The 24,175-nt window shown below is 53.8% G+C and overlaps 1 protein-coding gene across 1 annotated transcript in view; it reads left to right on the top strand.

Moving 5' to 3' along the window:
• VPS26C (VPS26 endosomal protein sorting factor C) overlaps positions 1 to 17,790 on the top strand; it is a 30,031-nt gene extending 12,241 nt beyond the window's left edge. Inside the window, exons 2-8 of the mRNA XM_016123342.2 lie at positions 2,979 to 3,122; positions 3,953 to 4,102; positions 9,565 to 9,645; positions 11,793 to 11,867; positions 13,397 to 13,547; positions 13,744 to 13,896; positions 16,453 to 17,790. Coding sequence (XP_015978828.2) covers positions 2,979 to 3,122; positions 3,953 to 4,102; positions 9,565 to 9,645; positions 11,793 to 11,867; positions 13,397 to 13,547; positions 13,744 to 13,896; positions 16,453 to 16,535 — 837 coding nt within the window. The 3' untranslated portion in view covers positions 16,536 to 17,790. The remainder of the gene's footprint in view (positions 1 to 2,978; positions 3,123 to 3,952; positions 4,103 to 9,564; positions 9,646 to 11,792; positions 11,868 to 13,396; positions 13,548 to 13,743; positions 13,897 to 16,452) is intronic.
• Positions 17,791 to 24,175: the final 6,385 nt, after the last annotated feature.

Below are 24,175 nucleotides of genomic sequence, written 5' to 3' on the forward strand. Positions count from 1 at the left end.
CGTCTTCACTCTCCAGCAGCTCCTCCACCTCATTCGTGGTATTTAGCTCTCTCCTCGCTTCGCTGAAAATGGAGTTTATGGTTTTCTTTCTTGTTCATCTGGTTGATTTCCAGGAAGCCAGAAGGGATGCTGACTTGACATCTCTGTCTTCAAACCCAGAGTCCTAACCGTGGGTTTGGTATTTAATTCCAAAGAACAAGAAAGAAAAAAAGTGTAGTTTAGTAGCGGCCTTTTACATTTAGAGAAGACAAAATGTCCTCTCTTACACCAGCCTGTGGATAAACATGGTAGCGGTTTGTCCACTTCTGCATGGCTGTGAAGACCAGGTATGACCAGTAGCCTCTGAACACCTTGTTCCCAGCCTGATCTTTTGGTTCGTCATTGAAGGTGGCTGCTGGAGGCCCGCCTCCAGACTCGGCTCCTCCGGGGCAGAGCCCGGAGCTGGTTTGCGGCAGGCTGTGTGCGTGGGGCGGGGGGGGGGGGGGCACCCTCGAACCCATCACCTCGCAGAGGGGTGAGGTTTCATGGTGCTGGTCCACTGACCCGTAGCGCAGGTGCAGCCCCTGTTAAGGGGCGAGATGGGCAGGGTGAAGCGTTGGGGTCTGTCACCTCGCGTCTTCGCGTGCACACACGTGTGGGGCCTGTACCTGTCTCCCGCCTGCGTCTCTTTCCTCAGGTGAAGGGCTTCCTGGATGAGAGGACCATCGCCCTGGCTCTTCTCCCTAAACGAGCGCACACGTGCACGTGGTTTTGCGCATCGTTTTCGGGGTGCGTTGCCGTCCTTGGGTCTGTGAGTGAAGTCACGGCCCCCCGCTGAAGAACCCCCTCTTACGCTGGGTGAGGCGCTGGCACGATGCAGAGCCGTGACTTTGTTTTCTCCTTGTGGACGGTTCTAGAAAAAAGTCTGTGGGGTGCAGGGAGCTTCTCCGTGAAGTCTGGGGTGTTCCTTAATTTTTAATTACTCAGATTCATTCTTTCTTCATTTGCAGGATTAATCAAGAATTGTCTGGTATACCCAAAACTACAATGTTATATGACAGTTAAATCTCAATAAAGAAAAAGAAAAAGAAAAAAGAGATAGTTTTCTCATTACCATGGCTCTTGTTGAAATGTCTTTTATTTCTAAAATTCTTGGCCTATACTTGGACTAATTCTATATTCTCTTTTTGTTGGCAGGAATTGAACAGACCTGCATATTGGTAGAATTTCTAATTGGTCTACAAATATTTTATTTTGTATTCTCTCTACTATATTCTTAATTAAAATCAGAGAGTGACAAAAGAGTCCCTTGGGTCATAAAATATTTACTCTGCTTACTCTCAGGGTACTTCACTTCCAAGGTGTTTTTTCTTTCTCACACAATAGCAATTAAGGAAGGAGAAGTTTCTATTGATGTCACAACTATCACATGCTAATCAGTCGTCAACCTGGATCCTAGTCCCACGTGGTTAACTGACAATGTCATGGCTAAGATGAAGCAGAACTATCCTCTAGTGCTATTGTGTGGTTTAATAAAGTTCATGAAATTATTTTATCTCATTTTATTTCTGGGACATACTAGTCAAGTGTATTTTTCAAATATATTTTTTTGAAAAATATACTTGACTAGTATGTGGATTAAATTTTTTTTAATTAGATTTTATTTCATTTGGGTTATACAAAAATTGATATAATGAATTTTAATTAAATTTAAAAGTGAAATAAATTGAGAGGAATTGTCATTTAAAATCGCTTATGAGCTTTTTGTGTTAAAAAGTTCTGTTCCTTGAACTGCTTAAAAAGGAGAAGTTAGTGTTTGTTTTAACTTAGACTTCAGAGCTTTGGAATGGGGAGCAGGAAACAAAATCAAAAGAACACATTGAAGGGGCATAAAATAGTCCCTGCTCCCGAAATTCCACGTAAGGGGAGAACTTGGTGGAAGTTCTTTCACTGTACGACTAGAGGAAATAACAGGTAAACACATTTAAACACCAGTAAGAGATCTTTTTAATGCTTCGATCTGCATGCCGTGTTAAAACTTTGCTGTTTTTCTTTTCTTTGGTTTTGCCGTCATCTTTCTGCCATCATATTTCCGTTTGACAGTCCCGCTCCATTTCTGCAGGTCATTTCAGAAACCCACTGTTTCGTATTTATTGTGGATTCTCTTTCCCCTCCGGTTGGTGCTATTTAATCTCCTCGACTTCCTGTTCCTCTGAACTCCCCCCCCCCCCACCACCACCACCCCGTAATGAATTGAGACTATCAAGTTCTCTGGCGACAGGAAGAAACTGCCATCTGAGAAAGAATGTAGTTAATGTCCACATTCCCCTACTCAGTAATTATCTTCAGATAAGTGAATAGATGATCTGTCCTGAAGTCTTTCTTGAATGCTCTGTGAGCTGGAGGCTCGACTGTTTGCCAGAGGGAACCAGGACAGGGCGGGAAGGCCCCCCTGGGCGTGCCGATGACCTCCAGCCAGCCTCCTGAGCACAGAGGGCACCAGGCTCACAGTCATGTTCAATTACTCCTGCGCTTGAAAATGCGGTCATTTTAGTCAGCATTCTTGAGAAAGAATCCAAAGAAAAGGGTTTTATTTCCCCGCATGCCTTCCAGAGAGATCGCCACTGTGCTCGCGTGTCCTGTGGTCAGGAATCTGCCACTTGCCCTGGGCCTGTCTCTTTGCCCTTTTGAAATCTGACGTTTGTGGGGATTCTCCCAGCCGAGAATGACGAAAGCCAACGAACGGGATGACAGTCCTCGCCCCCCGCCCCCACTGCTCCCCATCAGCGTGCATCTGATCTGCCCTGTAATTACCGGAGGCCCCCCGGCCCCCTGCCGGGCCGTGCCCTCTCCGCCCCGGCCCCCAGGGCTCCGGTCTGCAGTAAGGGCTCGATGAACGTCTGCACCTGTGAGCGTATCGACTGTGAAGGGGACTTTTGCTAATAAATAAGGCGAATGAAGAGGCTGCCGATTAACCGGCGGCTGTCTTGTCTCCCCAGGAAATGCTGTCCGGCGTGGTGGTCATATGTGGGAAGGACCCGGTCCAGCACCAGGGCGTCTCCCTGACGGCGGAAGGGACCGTGAACCTCCAGCTCAGCGCCAAGAGCGTGGGTGTGTTCGAAGCTTTCTATAACTCGGTGAAGGTGAGAGGCGTGGGTCGCGCATCTTCAGGTCATTCCGCAGGTGTCTGCGGTGGTTTTCTCCAGCTGTCCGGCTTTATTATTGTTTGCTGTTATTTTGCAAGGCGTAACGATAGTCATGTTTTTCATATTTACTAATCAAACTGAAAAAAGATAAGTTGATTCCGAACAGCTCCTGCACGTCTGCTTGTTTTCACTCCTGTTGGGTGGGGTTGGAGAACTGTAAGAGGACTAATTTCAGCCAGTGGAAAGGCCAGAGCTCTTCCGAGTTGTCCTGTGGCCTCGGCCTCTCGTGTCCCCAGACCGCGCTATCACCTGAGCCGTGCACCTGGCTGCTGTTGGCTTTGGCATTCGGGTAGGAGGCAGGTAGCAGGGGCCAGGTTTTTGTCATTTAGGGCCGAGTTCTGTGTTCCAGAATGTGAGCTCTCTTTCTGTACTTAGTGTCCTTTTCCTGAAGGACATGTTAACTCTTTCAGTTCTGAGGAGGCAAGTCAAGAGGAAAGAAAGGCTTGTGAAGAGAATTCAGACTCGACCCAGTTTTCTTGTCTTCCTCCGGTAGCTCTTAGAGATTCCCTTCCCAAGTCGTGGGTTTTCTCGGAGCGGCTGAAAAGCAAGGCGGGGAACACTTTCCCAGATGAAGGCGTCACGGGTTCCGATGTGGGTCCCGCCGCCCTCCCCGGGGCCCCGTGAGGCCGGCGCTGCCCCGTGGCCACATCCGGGCAGGGAGCAGCGCGGGGCTCGCGGGGCTTCCGGGGCCGCCCCCTCCCAGGGCAGCGACCGGCAGGTGCATGCCCAGGTGCGTGCCACGCACTGACCCGCCCTTCCCCTCCCAGCCCATCCAGATAATCAGCAGCACCATGGAGATGGTGAAGCCCGGCAAGTTCCCCAGCGGCAAGACAGAAATCCCGTTCGAGTTCCCTCTGCAGGGCAAGGGCGGCAAGGTCCTGTACGAGACCTACCACGGTGTGTTCGTCAGCATTCAGGTGAGAGGCCGCCCCGTCGTCGCCATGGCAACACAGCTCCAGCTCACCTTCCCCGAAACTCAATAGATGGGCCTAGGAACTGAGCACGTATTTACTGCCGAGACCTCCCAGGTAGACCCCGTACTGATTTCTCATTTGTCCTGTGTCCACCTCTCGCGTCTGACTGTTGTTTTGATGGGGACCCTGGAGGACCTGCGCTGTCACTCTCCAAAACGCCTTTGTCGCGTTCGGGTCCTGCTCAGGCCACAGTGGCACTGAAGGGCGCTCGTGCTGTCTGCCGATAGACACGCCCTCGCTTCTCTCTGGCACCAGCGCTCACCTGTCTGTGTAACAGGTATAAATATCTCTTTGTGTAATGCCCAGAGGCTACTGCTGTAGCTGAGGCTTGTGTTCTTTACTGGACAATCATGAATGAGGGGGAAGTGACTTGATGACTTCCCGTCTACCTCTGCAGTCCAGGATGTCTGTCACAGTTCCCGGGGTCGTCTCCGCCGCAGTTTGCAGTCATGACTCAGCGACAGAGAGGGCTTTTCTTTTATTCCGTGGGAAGAAAGATGCTTTTGTGACTCAGTCTTGCAGCGGTTCCTCTTGCTAGATGAGACAAAACTGTTTTGTCTTACGTATGTGCAAGAGGGCTGAGAGTGAGGAATTTTTTTGATTTACTAATTGAGTTATAGCTGATGCTTTGGTCTTGGAAGAGGCCATTCCCCTGCTTAAAATATAGCAGTTTAAAAATAAAAATCCTCAGAACACTTGGGAGAATTAAACCAAGGTGTACATGAGTTTTAGGAATTGCCTCAAAGATGTATCACGGAGAAGCATGTGTGGTGTGACATGCTCTATTGATAAATATCTTCTGTGAGGAAAGCGCGTTTCTCATCCTTTGTGCCTGGTCTACCCGTTTCGGGTGACCCGGAGGCTAACGGCTTTGGAAAACCCAGAGGGGGCAGCAGTGGTGACTGGACAGGCATCTAGACCCAAAGAAGCTGCTCGAGTGGACACGCAGGTGCATGGGCGTGAGCCCTCTGACCAGCCTTCTGGTCACCATGAAGTACTGTCACCATGAGAGAAACCAAATGAAAAATGCCCTTTGTGCAAAACTGAAACTATCGCCAACGTTTCATTTTTAAAATTATTTTTCTTCTTTTGCCAGCATCGGCATCGACTTGCTTTACCCGCACACTAGTTCCTTAGTACTGTTTGTTCACTGATATAAGCATATGTTTGTGAGAAATGGAACAGAATAACATCGGATTTCCAGTGGTCGTAATTCTTGTCACTTTCTCCTATTTTGTCATTCCTGTTAAAAGATTCATTTGTTTAAAGTAAAATTGGAAATTTCATCCTTTTCCAAATTTTCCAAGACACACAGACATACATACAAAACTGTGTGCTTGTGTTCCTGCCTGGCCGCGTGTGAATTGGAAACTAGTTAAAATGCTAACGGAGAGTAATAATGAGGCAAATAATCACCCTGAGCCCCCACCTTTATTTTGCTCCCCAACTCTTACTGCCTGAGGGTTAACCTTGGAGTGTTACAACTTAGAATTCTGCACCTCTTCCAAATAACTCATAAATTTCTAAAAATGAAGAGATTTCTTCTTATCTTAACCTCAGATTAATAAGAGCTCATCATCCTTATTTTTTCACCTAGTTTCGACATTTATTAGACTTTTGCCATCTTTATTTCATCTGTATTTTTTCTGAGTCATTTCAAAGTTAGTTGATACTTCATCTCGAAATAATTCAATATCCATCTCCCAAAACTAAGAATATTCTTCTACATAACCCCAGTTAATATTTTCACACCCATCAAAATGAACAAAAATTACTAAATATCGTCTTAATTCCCAATCCATATTCAAATCTGTCATTGCTTCTTTGGGAAAACATACTTGAGAGAATAGTTACGGATTGTGAATCTCTTCATTCATTGATTCATTCATTCAGTTTCTAGACAGGTTTTTTTTTTCCCTAACTGTCTTGTTTTACGGGAGAGCAGGTGCCACCCAGAGAGGACAGTGGCTGCCGTGGGCGGCACAGGGGCACCTGAGCGTTGCTCACCTTGCAGACTGGCGTGTCGCTGTGGACAGAGAGCTTGTTCAGTTCTGATAGCATCTTTCTCAAGTGGTACAGGGGCAAAACAATTTCACACTAACAATCCAAATTGTGGTGGAGTAACACAGTGAAAACCAGTAGAAATCGTAAGACAGAAAAGGGGATTTCAGACGGAGCCAGCACTGGCCTCGCAGCTCGCAGAGGCCGGTTCCTTGTTATTCTTCGCCGGAGGGCTCGGTGGGATTTGCTCATTCTGCGTCTCGGTCACGCTACGTTTGTTTCTCGTCTTATTGCCGGGCCGTGCGTGCGAGAGTCTCCTGTGGCCGCAGCACCGAGGCTTTATACCGCGACAGAGCACAGCAGGGCCGGCGTGTCTGCGGGAGTGCGGGTTCAGAGCCGCTCTGCAGAGATGCTCGTCGCCCTTTTCACAGGGAGACACGTCCTTTCTGGGCGTCGGGTTTAAATCTGTGGACACACATCGTCCTTCTTTCCAACTGACGTCGTGTTTACTGACAGTTGAAAAAAAGCCGCGTCTTGCACCTACCTCCTCCCTGTGGCACCCTGCTCAGGTCTGACTACCCTGACGCCCAGCTTGACCTGTGGCTCGTGCCACCTGGGTCGCTCCTCAGTAGCTGGGAAGGGTCACGGTGATGTGAGACGCTCCAGGGCTTTGCGGCAGACGGGTCAGTGTGCAGCTTCAGGGTGCAGGTTTTGACAGCAGGCAGGTGTGAGTCCAGATCCCACCTCTGTGACCCCAGCAGCCTCCGTGACCTCTCCTCCCGGGGGGTTCATGAGGTCGTGGCGTGAAGCGCTCAGTTAGCCTGGTGCCTGGCACACAGAATGGGCCAGGTGTGTATTTGCTGAATGAGTGAATGAAGTGAGGTGACTCTCCTTATGTAATCCTGACACGCTGGTGTGGATAGATCTAAAATAGTACGTTTTTTAAGAGAACACAGTTCCTAGAACATAGTATCCGCGTTTTTCTCCTTCTCCCCCACTTATTACCACTTATATTAATTAGTACTTTCACACTTAAAAAAACATTCAGTGACTGAAAGTTGATGCCTGTTATTCACACCCTTTCATTTGCAAATTATAGAAATCCAACTCAAACTGACTTAGCAAAAAAAAAGGGGGTATTAGATCACAGAACTGGCAACTCCAGGGAGTGTCCGGGCAGGCGGGTGCCCGTCCTGTCTCCGGCCCGCCTTCTCAGGCTCTCCCCTGGCGAGCTGGCTGCCAGCAAGCGGCTGCGGGCTCAGGCTCGGGGTTGGCAGCCCTCTCAGAAAGAATTCTTTCCCGTCATCCCAGCAGCAGTCTTGGCTGACTGGCCGCTTCTACACCCAGGTGGGGTCGGAGGAGGTCAGCCCCGCCCAGATCGCTGCTACTGAAAACGAGGAAGGGAAAGTTCCCGCTGGGGGAAGATCAGGAAGACCAGGCAAGCCAGAGCGAAAGACTATCCACCATTCCGGACTCGGGTATTTCCGGGAGGAGACGAAACACACACGGTCAGGCTTGCGTGCATACACATGTGTTACACGTGCACATGTATGTACACACATAATGTACGTGCATAATGTACACATAGGTATACACAGACACATGTACACCTACATATAACACATGCATATGTATTATATACACAGACACATGTACACCTATGTATTACACATGCATATGTATTGTGTACACAGTCACATATACATACACATACAGTACCAGCCCTCACTGAGCTTGTCTGGATGGGAGACCAGACTGAAATCTCAGTACATATACATACACGTGTACATATACGACTGATCTCTTTAATATTTTTATCTCTAGCACTTAGCACAGTGCCTGGCAGTAAGTAGATAATCAAGAACATTTGTTGGATTCCAGAAGTCTGTAAGATGGTGTGTTGTTGATTGATCTCTTCTAAATAGAAGATTCTATTTATTATATATGTAAACTGTCATAAAACTAAAAAAAAAAATCCTTGATGATGATTCTTTTAAAGAAGTTTTTAATAGTCCCGTAGTACATTAAATATTATAGTAACTTCTTGTTTAATGCGCATAGATTGTTCCTAATTCTATAGCTTCTTAGTCGACTACGCATATAGTCCCGTTCTACGTACTATTTTAACAATTCTAAAGTTGTTCCTAGGTGATTTTACTAAACACGGGGTGTGTGATCTTTTTAAGATCGGCACCAAGGCAGTGATCGTGCTATAGTGTTTTACGAGCAGCCTCTCAGCCCACGGACAGGGATGTGAAGAAACTGTCCAGGTCCACGCCGTCCTTCAGCTCCGTGACCAGCTCGCAGGAGGCCTGTCCCTCAGGAGGACAGGGCCTGTCTTGCAGCGGGGACACGAGCAGTGGCTAGTTCAGGAAGATAGAACAGGACAGTGGAGCACGGGATACGGCCGCGTTAAGAGCGAGTGTGACGCTCCGTTCCTGTCCTGTCCTTTATTCTGCACGCAGGGCACACCTGTGCGCTAGCGGCGGGGGGCGGGCCGCGAGGAGGAACAGGTTGGAGTAACCACAGGTTGACCATTCTGGAAGCTGATGGATATTTGGGGCTTCATTATACTCTTCTCTTTACTTTTGTATATATTTGCATTTTCCATAATAAAAAATTTTTTAGCCTTTTCCTTGTTTATTCCTCTGTAAAGTTAAAATGTAGAGAGCTGGGTTTAAGACGCCCCGGTCTGGGGCTGTGACCTCGCCCCCGCGTGACTCCAGACTGGGCGCTGCCAGTGCAGGGCATGACTGAGCCCACTCTGGCTCCTTGTGCGGTTCGGTGCACACACAGCTCAGCAAGGCGGTAGAACCCGCTTCTCTCCAGTGGGCCTGTCCAGTGCGCGACGCGGCTCCAGGGGCGTCCGGTCCTTGCCGCACAGTTCCTGACCCTCGTTACCAAGTAGCTGCCGTGTGCCGTGCGCTGCCGTGTGCCAGGCCCTGTGCTGCGGCTTGTCGTGCCACCTCCCCGAGTTGGCACTGCCGGCGGGGCGTAACGGCCCCGTTTCACGGGGCAGGAAGCCGGAGCCCAGGGATGCCGAGTCGGTCGTCTGGGCTCACGCCGCGAGGCAGCCAGACGTGAATGAGCGCCTGCCGCTCAGCGCGCGCCTGCTCTCACTGTGTTCTCTGGGTCACAGGTGGGATACTCCCCCATATCCCGGGGGGCCTGGCCTTTAGGCTGGCTGTGAGAATGGGCTGAGGAATAACTCTAAAGTGTTTTTGTTTTTCTCATAGAAATGCCTTTATTTTGAGCATTAACTCCCTGTCTTTGTATGTCAATTTCATATAACACATTAATCGAAGTTTCCCCCAAACATTGGCTGACTCGTCTCTTTTAGGATCATCGCAAGATGAAAGCAAATCACACTAAGATGATGTTTCTTTTCCGCCTTTTCCGTCTAGTACACCCTGCGCTGTGACATGAAGCGGTCTCTGTTGGCCAAGGACCTAACAAAGACCTGTGAATTCATCGTTCACTCTGCCGTAAGCTGTCCTCGGGGGCCCTGGGGCTTACCGGGAACCGTCTGGGGGGGTGAGGTTTACCTGACTCCCAAGCTAATAAGTTGGCCTGTTGCTCTTCCGTGGCTGCTGAAAGACACGATGTTCCTGGGTCAGAGACAAGGGCCTTATTCGGGTGCAGCACAAGCGTCAGCGTGGATGTCATTCCCCTGGGCCCAGGGTCCCACGGGTGATGCTGCACCTGAGGGGGGTGGTGCCTCAGCCGAGGAGCACCAGCCGGGACCCTCTCTGTTGGCAGTGAGGATGCCTGCCCTTTATCCTGGAGGGGGACTCGCCTCATCCCTCGAGGTCGCCATGGCGAACAGCCCAAAGAGATGGGCCAGGCGGGTAAAGAGCGCTCAGGGCCTGTCGCTATTGGCGACCCAGCAAGAACACGCAGGGACACCCAGGGCCGGCGGGCGCTGTCCCCCCGCACCCACTGCTCACACTTCGCAGTGAGCGACGCAGTGCCCTTAAAAAATTCCTCTCACGTGTCAGCTTAGGGAATCGGGTCCCTGTCCCCTGCTAGGCACCGGGGTGAGCTCCCAGGGGGTCCGCTGCAGCCCTGCTGGTGCCCTCCGGGTCATCATCCAGAACCCAGCAGTGACCGGGACACACAGCCACAGACGGCCCTGGACCCCTTCCTGTGTCTTGGGCCTCTGCAGGCCCCGTCGCACGGTGGCTGCCGTGCCCGGGCTGCCCCTGGCCATGCTGGATCGGGGCTGGCCCGGCCCCTTTCCTGGTCTGCAGTCGTCTGGCTTCCTCCTCGAGTGACTCAGCCAGTGGTGCATCCGGCTTCACATGGGTTCTGAGCAGTTCAGGGGCAGAAGGTGGCCAGACGGGGCTCCTGAAGGCATGCGGGCCGCAGAGCCGGACGTGGTGGCCGACGGTGGTGCTGGGGCCGACCTGGGGCCCGCGGTCCCGACGGCCTCCCGCCGTCCTCGGCTTGTGCGGGGTGCACTGTGATGCCGGTCCGTGTCGCTCAGAGGTCTGCAGCTGCAGCTCCTCTGTGCTGCTATGAGACGTCCGTGGCACCTTCGCAGTGATTAAGGACACATGTAAGACCTACATCTGGTACACGAGATCGGCAAAATCACGGATGTCCTTTGCCGGCATCATTCTTGTGACTTTTTAGGACTTGCAACATCTGTAGTTTCCTACAGTATAAATTTTTAATAATCATAGTGTTTAAGTGCCTTTTTTAGTGATAAAGATATACAAATTTATATAATATAAGATTAAAATGTTTTCTTGCAATGATGTTATTTTAGATGGCTATTTTTTCTTTATCAGGTATCTTCAAATGGAAACAAAACAAAAAATTCTTAATGTAGATTATTCTCTAAAAAAGACATATAATATCCTTTTTGTCCTTAGTAGAAAGAGCCTCTCCTAGGTCCCCGGAGGGTGGGTGGCACTGGGCTTCTGTTGGCCACTGGTCCACAGGAGGCCTTCAGGAAGGCCAAAGCGTGCTGTGACCTGCTGTTGGCAGCAAGTTAAATAGCCCTTCACATCCGCTGAGGAAGGATATATTCACTAAAGGATATGTTCATGAACCTGCTGATAAAAAATGTTTTTGGGAAGACTACCATGGCCAAGTGGTCGGCGCCCTTCCCCCGCCAGGGCTCCCCACCACGTGGGTATCACTGGCCCCCGAAGCCTGGCTGTATCGATAGATTCTGCAGCTGTGTAGTGTGGAGGTGACCGTTGTTAATCAATTACAGAAACACCTATAAGTATTACCTATAAGTATTTCGTGGGAGCGATTCTCCCAGACAGACAGCGGTATAGCTGAGTGGCTAAGAGCCGGCCCGCCTGCCTCGGTCTGCACCTTGGCTCCGCCGCTTCGTGAGGAAGCCATCGAAGCTCTCCGTGCCTGGCTGTCCTCCTCAGCGACTAGGAAGTCTGTCCCCTCGTTCCGCCGATGAGGAAGCTGACTCCCGGGGCACGAGAACGCAGCAGTGCCCCTTGGCAGAGCTGCGTCCAGAACCCCGCTGATGCCCGGCCTCCTGGCAGCGGGTTCTCCCTGGGTCGTTAAGCCGCCGTCACTTCCCTGTAAAGGGACAGAGAAGCCCGACTTGCAGAAACCTTGGCCCTCAAGCAGCTGATTTTGGTTTTGCCTCCTGTTTTAGCCGCAGAAGGGGAAACTGACTCCGAGTCCCGTGGACTTCACCATTACACCTGAAACCTTACAGAACGTCAAAGAGGTAAGGAGCTCCCGCCGCTGGGCCACCAGGGGCGTCTCCTCAGTAACCGGAGCCCACCGGCAGACTGCTGCCTGGTTCTGTATTTGGGTGTCAAGAGGAAATTCCTGATGGATTGTCTGTACCCAAAATAGTCTGTGTTTTCCATTTTGATTTTTTTTACTTTTTACTCAGTAACCGCTTAGGAGACTAACGCTGTCCAAGTGTCTCAGCGACGGCGTGTGCATTATTTTTCGCACCGTCTCGTTTTTCCGCTGTGGCCGAGGCGGGCCGCGCCCCTTCCGGTTCCGAGTTCCCACCACCTGCGCTCGTCGCCGTGGCCATGGCTCCTCCTCCTTGCGCTCGTCCTGCATTCTGCTCGCCGGACAGGTCATAGGCAGGCGCGGGAGGACTGGGGCACAGGACGATGCTGGCCTCGCCCCGTGGGAGCCGCCGCGGGGCCCGGGCCGCGTCGAAGGGGGCGTTTCAGGAAGGCCGGGCCCCCTCCCCGCCCGCTTCAGTTTCTGGTGCGCGCACGGCCCTGGTGGCCCGTCACATGTTCCTCCCGCGGGAACTTGAACCGTGAAGGGAAGGCCGCGTGGGGGGCGAGGGGGGGCCCGGGCCCCCTGCGGAGCCCGCACGCGCCCCACATCCTCCCGGGCCTCAGCCGGTCAGCCCGAGAACTGCCCCGCCGCGTCCCGTTCGCCACACTTTTTCTTAAGTTGGTTAGCACACGTTTCTCTTTCTTTCTTCTGAAGAGTTTAAATGGTAGGAAACTCGGTACCAGGCCGGGCGAGGAGGGGGCGCTGAGCGGTGGCGGCAGGCCCGTCGCAGGGGCCTCTGGGAGCGGCTTCCAGCCAGAGTCTTTGAAACGCAGCGTCTGACAGAGGAGTGTGACCTGCGCTTTTTTATGCTGGAAACCGTCGCGTTTGTTTCCTTCCTTTGACCCCGTTCTGAATTCTCTGACATACTCCGTTTTTCCTGTCTTTAGTCTGATTCACCACGGTCGTAAGGGTTGGTTTGTTTCTGTTCTCACTGCTGTTTGCTCCTTTTCCCTCTCGCATCCTGTTTCCTAGCAGTCGCTCTCAAATGTCCAAACGTGGACGTTCACATAACAACCCTGAGGAAAAGCACCTTCTGGCAGGCTTGCGCACTTCTGCATTTCATCCGCCCCCTTCGACTTCTCCCCACCCCCCTTTGGTTGAAATCGTCTTAAATCGGAGTCCCAACTTGTCACCAGTTTTGTTTTCCCCAGTGTTAAGCCTTTATTGGCTCAGAAACCATTTCTTAATAAGTCGCCTGAAGCCTAATGGTCCCGTCATTTAGCCCGGTTAAGCTTTACCCTCACTGCTCACCATCGATTCTACTCGCTTGTGTTTTCTTCTTCTTCATTGTTTGTTTGTTTGTTTAGCTGGAATACATCCTAGAGTCAACCTTTCAGAGACGGTGAGGCGTGAACTTAACTCTCAGTCTGTATTTGTACCAAAGTGACCATCGAGTCGTTTCCCCTGGCACCTTCCAGCCCCGATGCATTTATTTTCACTTCGTTTTAGAGAGCCTTGCTCCCCAAATTCCTCATCAGAGGGCACCTCAACTCGACCAGCTGCGTCATCACACAGCCGCTCACGGGGGAGCTGGTGGTGGAGAGCTCGGAGGCGGCCATCAGAAGCATCGAGCTGCAGCTGGTCCGCGTGGAGACGTGCGGTGAGGGCCTCTCCGTCCTGAGAACGTGTTTGAGGACAGGGAGGTGGGGAGGGCAGGGGCCTCTCGAGAACCTCGGGGAGCGGACGGGAGAAGGGGGCGCGTGAGCGGGTGCAGATCCTGAGTCCCAGAGCGTGTGCTGATCGGCGCGGTCGGACGTCGCCCCTTTCTGGCCACTGACGCGCTCCCCCGTCCCCAGGCTGTGCCGAAGGGTACGCCCGTGATGCCACAGAGATCCAGAATATTCAGATCGCCAATGGGGACGTGTGCCGGAGCCTCTCGGTCCCCATATACATGGTCTTCCCCCGGCTGTTCACCTGCCCGACACTGGAGACCACCAACTTCAGAGTGGGTAAGCGCCCGGCTCCCAGCCCTCACGGCCGGGGCTGCAGGCGGCCTGCAGGCGGGCCACCTGGTGCCTGGGACAGACACACCAGCCTGCTCGGGTCAGGTACAGCTCCGAGCACCCCTCCTCCAGCTCCGCGAGAAGCTGCCGTGTGGGGGCGGGGTGGCACCCAGGGAGGCCGCAGTGACCCCGGCCCTGTGGGCCAGGGCAGGGCCGATGGGCTCTGTGGAGGGAACTACCACGAAGGACAAGCCAGCTCGGTTCCTCTGACGGGCTGGCATTCGACAGACCCAAAACGTGACAAGTCTGTGAGCGTTAGGCGTCGTGCAGCCTGGGCTTTTGGGGGCACTGTCTGCGCCACGCCCGGGGCTCACCGGTAACCAGCGCGGTGGGGTCTGGTAACTGCTTCTGCCGGCGCGCCCGCTGCAGGAGTCCAGAGAGAATCTTTCAGTCAGAGCATGATTTTACTCTAAACCATTCCAAATAATGCAAAATTTGTGTGAGTGCCGCTTCATTGCCGGCGTTGAGCACGTGATGTTTTTCAAAGAGAGGGCAGGGTCGTCACATCTGCGCTGCATCGTGGGCCTCCTGCACCTCCCCGGGCCCCGCGTGCGGGGGCCCTGGCCTCCTGGACCTTTGGGGCCCCGTGTGGGGGTGGGGGGCCCGGGCCCTCCGCCCGCCCGTGGGCGAGCACAGGTGCTGTTCGTAGGGCCTGGCGCTTTGTCTGAAACGCTGCATTGAGAGCACACGGGGTCAGCGAAGAGGGCGACGGGCCCAGCTGTTTGCCCCACATGTCAAGGGATAGTGACCTCTTCCGATAGACCGCGTTGGGTCAAACTTGACCAAAGCCAGTTCTTCCCAGAAGGCGTGTGTGGTCGCTGTGGCCTGGGCGGTGTGTGCCCTCAGCACAGAACCCAAGCGCAGGGGCCTGGACCGCCCCGCGGCCTCCCGCGGCCTCCCGCGCCGCGGGCCCTCCTGGAGCTGCCCCTGCGGCCGCAGCACCGCAGGCCCCGGCTCGCTGCCCACGCGGCCTGGAGATGCTACTTTCTTACTTCGGAGTGCTTTGACTTTAAGTTGAAGAGGAGCTTCACTGTCGATTTCTCTCAATTCGGTTTTCCTGCATAAACTGTAGAAAGGTCCAAAAAATTTCCTGTGCTGTGCTAGTCACTAAGCAACTAAATTTTTTGCATGTTATTTCTATCCATTTTACAAAGTTTCCATTTAACTCTTAATGCGGCGTCTCTGGTTCCTCCGGAGAAATAACGCCCTTGGCCCATCAGCCGAGATGCCAGCGCTCTCCTGTCCTCATGCCCGATGGCAGTTCAGTCTGGTTTGGGGCTTGCGAAACGACGCGCACGGCCAGGGAGCCCCCATGGAAAGGGGGGCAAGCGGGCACTGTCTGAGCCCGCAGCACGGGCGGGCCCTGGGGTGGCTGCCCATGTGGCTGGCCGAGGGTAGGCTCCAAGTCTCGTTGGGGTGGGCCCCATGTCCCGCGGCAGGAGCAGCGTCTGGGTGGGTGCTGACCACGGGTGACGTCACGTGCGTGGTCAGGCCTCCTGCGGAGACTTGCTCCGCGTGTAGAGGCCGGGTCCAGAGGCCACCCCGATGCGGCCGCTGTGCCACATGGGCTCTGCCGTGAGGCACCAGCTCCCTACCGGGGCCCGGCCTATGCACATGGTGTCCTCTGTCCACTGAAGCCACCCTGTCCCCCCAGGGGACGACAGCAGGCGGCTGGCGGAATGGCGGAGGTGGGCGGTGATGGAGGGTCCCCAGGGCCCTGCTGGTGCTGTGGCCCTTGTGGAAGTCAGGAGAGAGACCGGACGCCGCCGGGTGCGGCCGCTGTCCATGGTGCTTGGGAGGGCGAGCGGCCACACCCGGGCCGGGCTCCTGGGGACCCCAGCTGCACAAGGTGCCCCGAGCCCCTCCTGCCGTGGAGCTTCTGCAGTGGGGGTCGGGGGGTCCCTCTTCACCTCAGGAGACGGCTTGTCTTCCCCAGGGAGCTCCGTCCCCGGCAGCCCTCCTGCTGTCAGGAAGCCAGCCCCGGCGCCAGGGAGCTGCTGGCGAAATCCCGTTCGCTGGAAGGTCAGGGACGCTCGTCGAGCAGGTGTTTCGGATAAACCGACGCCCTGCGCAGCAGCGCCAGCCACTCGGGCCGGGCCCTGAACGTGGCCTCACTGGGGCCTGGGCGTAGGCGCCCCGACAGCGGCAGGCCGCCCGTGGGCTGCTGTCCCTTCAAGAGCAGTAGGCAGGGTCAAAGTGAAGCAGAGGAGCCGTGAACTGAAAGGGTTCTAGAAGGTTCTCCGTAGTAAAGACAAAGGGCAAGGAGAGTGTGGTCGGGGAAGCTGCTGCCTTCCTGCCCCCGGGTGAGAAGACAGACTGACCCCAGCAGGTGCAGCAGACAGCAGTGCAGCGTCTTCGCGGCCCTGGGGGCTCGGGATGACGCCGTGGGTCGCGAGCCGAGACCCCCGCGGCCCCGGGCTCCCTCGCCGCCTGTGGGGGGTGCGGGGTCCGGCGCCTGGTGTCCGCTGCTCCGGTTGTAAGGCTTGTGCTTTGTCTTCTCAGAATTTGAGGTCAACATCGTCGTGCTCCTTCAGGGCGACCACCTCATCACGGAGAACTTCCCGCTGAAGCTCTGCAGGGTGTAGCGCGGGGGGCGCGGGCCGGGGGAGGCCAGGCGGAGACGTGGCCGGCCGCGACACCGGCCGTGTTCCTGCTGATTGCGGCAGAAGCGGCCCGAGCCCTCGGACGACAGTCACCTGCGTCCTCCTTCCCGAGGCTTCTGTGTCCAGCGGTGCCTCTACTCAGACTTTTTTCTCTGAAATCCATCAGGATTCCTTAACGTTCTCGGCAAGGTCACTTCCCAGGCAGCAGAACGTCCTGACTCGTGGCTTCCCTGCTCCCTTCGGGGCCCGAGGACGCAGAGCCACAGTGCGACTTGCTGCCACCAAGTGAGGCCCTGGGGTCAGGGACCCCCTCGCCGGCCCGTGACAGGTGCGGCCTCAGGACAGCAGAGGGCGTGCTCGGCGCTGTGACGTTGGCGGGGACCCTGCTGGGAGCGCAGAGCCGCCCCCACGGGAAACCCGCAGCGTTTTCCCTGCCGGGTTCGGTCGTCTCTTACCCCCTCCTCGAAGCGAGAGGACTCGGCACACGGCCGGCCTGCGGCGTTTCTGTCTCGGGAGCTGGTGACGTTGCGGACTGCCATTCCCGGGCGCGTGTGCACGCGGGGTGACTCGGGGACGTGCGTCCTCGCCTGTCGCGGTTGGGGGTTCTGCGTGGCAGGAGACGGTCGGTGTGCCCGGCTGGTGGGTGACGGCCCGGCTCCGACCCACCAGGGGCCGTGTGTTCAGGCCGGGGGCTGTGGGCCTGAAGCCGTTCCTCCTCGGCCTCCTTTGCGACCGGTCCACAGTGGATCGTGAGCCCGTCGCGGCCCATTCCTCCCCCCATCCCTGCCGCTGTCCAGTCCACGGGCCACGCGGCCCCGGAAGCCCGCCCTGTGCCTCGCGTGCACCTGGCCTTCATGCGGCGCAGGCCCCGCCGCGTGGGCTCCGGCCGCCCTCCCAGGCCGTGCCGCCTCAGCATCTGTGATGCCGAGGACAGACAGCCCTGACTCAGGCCCGCGGCATCACCAGGGAAAGTGGGGCGGCTCCCTCACGGGGTCATCGAAAGGTTGGTTCCCACAGTCAAGTTCTGGCTCATAAATCTCCTTCTACGCTCACGTGACAGTAACGACCTGTTTCTGATGACGTGTTTGAAGTAGCAGAAAACAAAGGCCATCCTTGTGGGAAATTTCAAAGGGAGAAATCATTTTCAATAAAACAAGGCTAAATGAGAATTTCGAGAAGGGGTTTGGATGTATGTTGCTGTGTAATTTCTTTAGTAAACACGTTTTGTGGATATAAATATGGTGCGTACTCTCCTTAGGGAATAATTACGACCTAAAGAGCTGCCCGCAGCCCAGCCACCTGTACCATTTCCTTCCGGGCCCAGGCCGGCCGCTCCCTTCCCTTCCGTGGCCAGACACCTCCCCCGTGGGTTAGGGGCCACGCGGGCGCCCCCTGCGGCACGGCGGGCTGGCGCTGGGCCTCCGTTTTGGAGGCGCAGGGCTGTCCTGGGCTCCCACTGGAGTGAGGGGAGAGGGAGGGGAGGGGACGTCTGAACCGTGAGTGTGACACACGTCACCGTGGAACGCCCACTCAGGGAGGAATGCGTCCTGGCCGTCGGCTCCATCCTCGGCTGCGGTGTGCGTTCGCGCAGAGGTGAAGTAAAGCAAAGAGACCGAAAAAGAGCCAAAGCATCGAGCCTGGGTTTGTCCAGAGTCCCTGAGCCGCGGCCACCTGGTGTCTCCTGAGGACCTGGACCCCGACTCGGTGCCTGCCTTCCCCCCTGCAGCCTCACAGAGCCTGGCTCACCCTTTCGAACCTTTGGGGCTGAGATCTCCCGCACAGGCCGTGATGGGGCCGGGCCGATCACCCCTGCTCCCCCGTCACCCGCCCCCCTTCTCGGTCAGGACTGGCGTATAGCCATGGACCCGAGCCCGCCTGGCGAGGGACTCATTTCCAACTCCCTTGAAGGGTGCGGCCATGTGACGGGGACGTGGGCCACCGGAGGCCGGACAAGGCACAGGCCTGCGTCCCAGCCCAGACCCTGCCGGGCACGGAACGTCCGGCCCTCCCCGCCCTGTGTCACCGTCCCTGGAGAAACGGGGTCGCCTTCGAGCCCCTTGGGGGCCAGTGCCGCGGCTCCCCAGCGCCCTGGGACTTGCAGGGGGTCGGGCCTCCCGCTCGGGGTGTTCAGGGCCCCGCCGTGGACCTGAGGTGGGCGCAGGGGCCCCGCAGAGCCAGGCCCGACCCTGGGCTGTGCATGTCCTAACTGCAGCCCGGGGGGGGGGGGGGCGCCAGCCCCCTGAACAGGCGTGGGCGGTGGTCGAGGGAGGGGCCGCGCTCCCAGGCCCGCCACCCTCCGGGGCAGCCCCTCCAGCGGTTTTCCCCGCCCCGAGGCCTGAGGCCCGCCCCCGCCCCCGCCCCGCCTTCCCCCGTCCACTTGTGTCCTCCTGCGTCCCCGCCACACGTCACGTGCGTCACCTCGGCTTCGGTCGGCTGTCGCGAAGACGGAGTCCGCGCGGGAGGAGATCGCCTGCAGCTGGATCCAGCGTGGGAATGAGGGAGGCGATTCAGACCCAAGGGTCCAGCGTAAACCACATTCCAGTCCTGCATTCCTTTGCACCGAGTGAAAACCCCAGGGAACGTTCTGGATCCATTCAGGGCACTAGTAGTGAATGACCTCACAGTAGCTCTGAGGGGGGGGGGGGTTATTATTCCCACGTGACCTGCCCAGTTGATGCTACTCTGTGATTCCTGGCCCGACGCTCCCCCGGCCTGTCCTGACTTCCCTCCCCAGGGGAACTCGGAGCCCTCGCCCTCGCTGGAGCGGGGTGCGATCTCGTTCGTGGGAGCAGTCGCTTCTCAGTCAACTGTGGCTGTTGTGGCCACGCGTCGTGATTCCCAGCCGATTTTCAGAAAGGAAGAAGAAAGCCTCGTGTGAAGACATCTGTGTCCACAGTCGGGTTCATCCAGGCTCTCGTGTTGGGGCTCCACATTAGAGATGGGAACTCACAAAGCAGAACTGCCTGGTGAGATGCCAGGGGAAGGCCACCTGAATGTAAGTAATTCAGTGACCACGGGATGGTCAAAACTAGACACGAGTAGAAAAAAAAAAAAAATACATGTGGTTCAAAGAAGTGGAGGTGAGAGTCTTAGAAGGCGCAATCTCCACTCCGGCCACCTGTCTGTCCTGGAGACTGTCCAAGTGGCAGAGTATTCGAGAATATCATTCCACTAAGAAACTTAAGGGCATCTAATTTATGGCATCAAAGCCGATCCAACTACTCTTACACAAAATGCAGTCAAATTATTAGAGACTATGATTCGAAAGTAGGGGGAAAAGGCACACAGGATCGAAAACTCAGGATCCCTGAACCCCCAACTATGCTTTCCGGTGCGTGTCGCTGGTAAGATGGACATGCTGTGGCCTCGCCTGGTGGGCAGGGCTCTGACTCTGGGGGGTGTTTCAAAACCAGACCCGGCCAGTCCCTCGAAAGCTTGCCACATAACGTACAGAAGACGCACTCTGCATGTTTTAAGCACCTTGTAGAGTACAAAGACATCGTTCGCTCCTGCTTCTTCAAGACTTAACAAGATTTGGGGGAAACACCGGCTTGGCCAAGACCAAAGGTACAAATGAGCCTAAAACGTTTGCTTTGCGCGCGATCTGCAGAACTGCGTTCAGGTCCCTGGCCACGTTTCTGCTGTGGCAGGAGGCTCAGCTCGAGAGCCCGCAGAGAAGCCGCTCCAGGGAAGAGGGCGTGAGAGGCAGGGTTTGTTCCGCTAGGGCCCCCCAAGCCAGGGTTTCACTTCCTTTCTCAGGGGTCAGTAGTCCCACTTCGGTCAAGGACTAGAGCATCAAGACCACCACTTCTGGGTCTTCGGTGATAAAAACAGAACAAGCCGCCCACTGACTGGGCCGCCGGGGGAGGCTGGCCAGCAGCCCACGCATACTGCTTCCTAGCAACACCAGGCATATCTTTTAAATATTCACTTAAAAAAAAATAGTTTCAACATCAGATTGCATTAAGAACACCCAAATTCAAACCCTAATACGTAAAAGATCAAATTTAAGAAATGAGTACTTCCTAAAATTTTCACCGTGTTTCTTTATGTCCTACAGAAAATACGTATTTTTAATCCATGGAAAATTCTCAACAATTATATATTTTTGCCACAAAGAAAATCTCAATTTTAACAAGTAGAAATTGCCCAAGCTAGTCTCCCATTGTACAAAATTGGAATTTAATACCAAAAGGAAAATCAAATTCAATTTAAGCGCTTGTAAATTATGTAATACTCTTCAAAGAGAAACCAAAACGTCATTTACAGACCTTTTCAAACTTCATGAAAATTTCAGAGCATACGATATAGCAAGAGCTTCACGCTGCGGCCAGGGCTGCGGTCAGAACGAAACTCACAGCCTTCGATGTGCAGAGAGAATGAGTTACGCATTCAAAGTAAACGTCCAGAAAAACAGCACAACTGAGAGAATAATGATAAAAGTAGGAATCAAAGGAAAGCAGACACTATAAATCCACGAGCTGGTACCTTGAAAAGACTAATTCAATTGGCAGATCTTTGATAGAACAAAACAAAATGTACCACTAGAAACAATCTCAGAATAAAAGGAGCCCGATAAGAATTATAACATTACAGTGCGTGCCTTTCCGGCTAATAAATTTGTCAACATCAATAAAATGCAAAGTAACTCCACGAAAAGTAGCTTCTCTGAATAAAATGACAGCCTAGGGGAAAAAAAAAAACTGAAAAAACTGCCAAGGAAATGGCACCGAAAAGGTGCCAGGTCCACACGGTTTTACGGCAGGTTTTTACCGAAGCTTCTGGGGTCAGACAGGTGCTCTGCTATTTAAACTGCTGCAGGCTGGGGAGAGGGAAGAAAAGCCTCTCCATTTACTCTATGAAGACACTGCGGCCCTAACCTCGAAATCTGCCATGTCCGTCGGGATCAGGATTAGCTACAAGGGTCACCAGAGTTAGTGAGGTTTAAACAAGACTCACACATGTCCACAGGTAATCAGTACAGAGCTGGCAGAGCAGCTCAGGACCATGACGTCCTCGGCCCTCCCAGCCCCTTCCAGCTCGCCACGCCACCTTTCCGAAGGTGTGGCCCTGGCCTTCGTGACCTTCATGAGAGTAGCAGCTCGTTCTAGCCATCACACCTGCCTGCCAGCAGGATAAAGGAAAGGTCAAAGCCAGACGCCATCTCTGTTACGGTTTCTAGAAGCTGCCACATGACACTTCTACCCGGATCTTATAATCAAGAAGTCACAAGAACTCACAAATAGCTGCAGTGACCCAAGAAACACATTATTCTGTGTGGTCCTGTGCCTAACTAAAATAACGGGGGTTTCACGAGAAGGGATTGCTGAGCATCGACAAAGCAGGAAAAAAAAAAAAAAAACGACAAGCCTCTATCATTTATGAATATGGATGCACAAGCCCTAGATAAAATATTCACAAGTTGATTTTTCAATGTATTTACAAAAACAATATGTCATGACCAAAAAAAGGGGATCTGTTTCAGATACGAGGACAGTTCAGCATTAGGAAATCTATTAATATAATTTATCACCTTAATGGGTTAAAAGAGATCATCTTGATGGACGCCATGAGGTATATTTCTTCTTTTTATTGTGGAAATTTTAAACATATATATACCAAGGAGAAAACTGGATAGATTGTCATATCCCAAAGAAAGCTTTTTCACATCTTCATTTAGATATAGTTCATGGGCCATAAATCCACCCATTTAAAGTGCACAGCTCAGGAGTGTTTAGTGTATTCAGAGATGTGGAATGGTCACCACATCTAAAGTCAGAGAGCACACGCCAGGAGGACACGGATGTTTGTCTGGTTCAGTGACATGTCCCGAATGCCTGGGAACTTTGTGGCCCATAGTGGAGGCTCCATGAATACTAACTGAAGTCACAAAAATGATAAACTCGGAATACGTGGGCCATGACACATGGAGGGGTCCAAATGGGGCGCATTGCTGCTAAGTTGAAGACTCAGAGCCTGGAGTTGGAATAGACTGAGGTGGCTGGGATTTGGGAGTCAAAATAGTGGAGAGAAAGAGCCCCAGAAATCTAAAAGGGGTCCCCTTGATACTGTTGCTAAAAACTTAGTTGTGTGTGTATAGGGTGAAACTCCAAAAGGCAAGGAATTACAGGTTATCTGTAAGTCGGATAGTTCTCAGAGCTGACATAGTGCTGGAAGACCTCTGAATTTCAAACAGCCAGAGTGAAGATTCCAGAAGGCTCAGGCATAAGTCGTAGGGCTACCCTGAACCCATCCCAACAACGCTTAAAAACAAGTCTTGCAAGGGTCAAGGTGATCGGTAAGCAATTTAATACCAGCCGAAACAAACCCAACCCTCTTCGAAGGAAGCCACGAGATCCAGACACTCAGAATCACTAGACACTCCAAGAAGCAGAAGAATGTCATCCATAAACAGAAAAATCAGTGAAAAGAAACAGATCAAGAAATGGCAGACATGGTCACATTAGCAGACGATGACTTTAAAACAGCTATTAAAAGTATGCTCAAGGAGTAAACTCTTCGACATAGATCTTAGCAGTATCTTTTTGAGAATGTCTCATTGGGCAAGGGCAGCTATAATAAACAAATGGGACACAAGACTAAAAAGGTTTCGTACGGCAAAGGAAACCAGCAAAACGGAAAGATGACCTACTGAATGGAAAAAGATACTTGCAAATTATATATCAGTTAGAAGGTCAATATCCAAAGTATTTAAGGAACTCATACAACTTGACACCAAGGGAAACCCCAAACGATCCAATCAAAAAACGGGCAGAGGGCCTGAACAGACATGTCTCCAAAAAGGACCTACGGATGAACAACAGATAATGAAAAGATGCTCAACATCACTAACTATCAGGAAGATGCAAATCAGCACCCCCGTGAGATAGCGCCTCACACCTGTCTGAATGACCGTAATAAAAAAAATTATAAAAAAACCAACAGAAGTCCCAGCAAGGATGTGAAGAAAAGGAAACTCTCATGCACCATTGGTGGGATTTTAAATTGGTGCAACCATCAGCCTGAAACTGGACCTGCTGCATGACCCGATGCCACCACTTCTGGGTCTTTATCCAGAGAACACAGAATTCCCAAAGACACACGCGCCCCGTAGTCACGGCAGCACTGCTTGCCAGTGGTCGGGATACAGAGGCAGCCGAGGTGTCCGTCAGCAGAGGAGTGGACGAGGACGAGGACGAGGCAGCGCACACACACAGGGGAACGGGTCGGGGCGCAGAGCCAGGCAGAACCTGGCAGGTCAGCGACATGGTCCCCGGGCCAAAGGAGGTGGTGCTGGGTGGCGGGGCAGCCCGGGGCACCCCTGGATTTCGCTGTAAGGAATGACGGCAGGGATGGGGGTGGCCCTGTCCACGCAGCCTCACTGGATTGCATAAACAGGGAAGGTTCCTGGAGCGGTGGCTCCAATGCTGAGGAGACAGAAGACATCGAATGGAGGGAGGCGAGGCCTCGGGCCGGACCCCAGGGACGCAGGAGGAAGCCGCGAGTGGGCAGGGCACCCAGGGCGCGGGGGGCGGCTCCCACAGGAGGCTCCGTGGGGCGACCCGCTCCCCCACGAACCCCTGGGGCACCCTCCGACCTCCCAGGGGCCTCGGTGCTCCGAG

Source organism: Rousettus aegyptiacus, unplaced genomic scaffold, assembly GCF_014176215.1.
Source record: "Rousettus aegyptiacus isolate mRouAeg1 unplaced genomic scaffold, mRouAeg1.p scaffold_m13_p_4, whole genome shotgun sequence".
NCBI classification, from domain to species: Eukaryota; Metazoa; Chordata; class Mammalia; order Chiroptera; family Pteropodidae; genus Rousettus; species Rousettus aegyptiacus.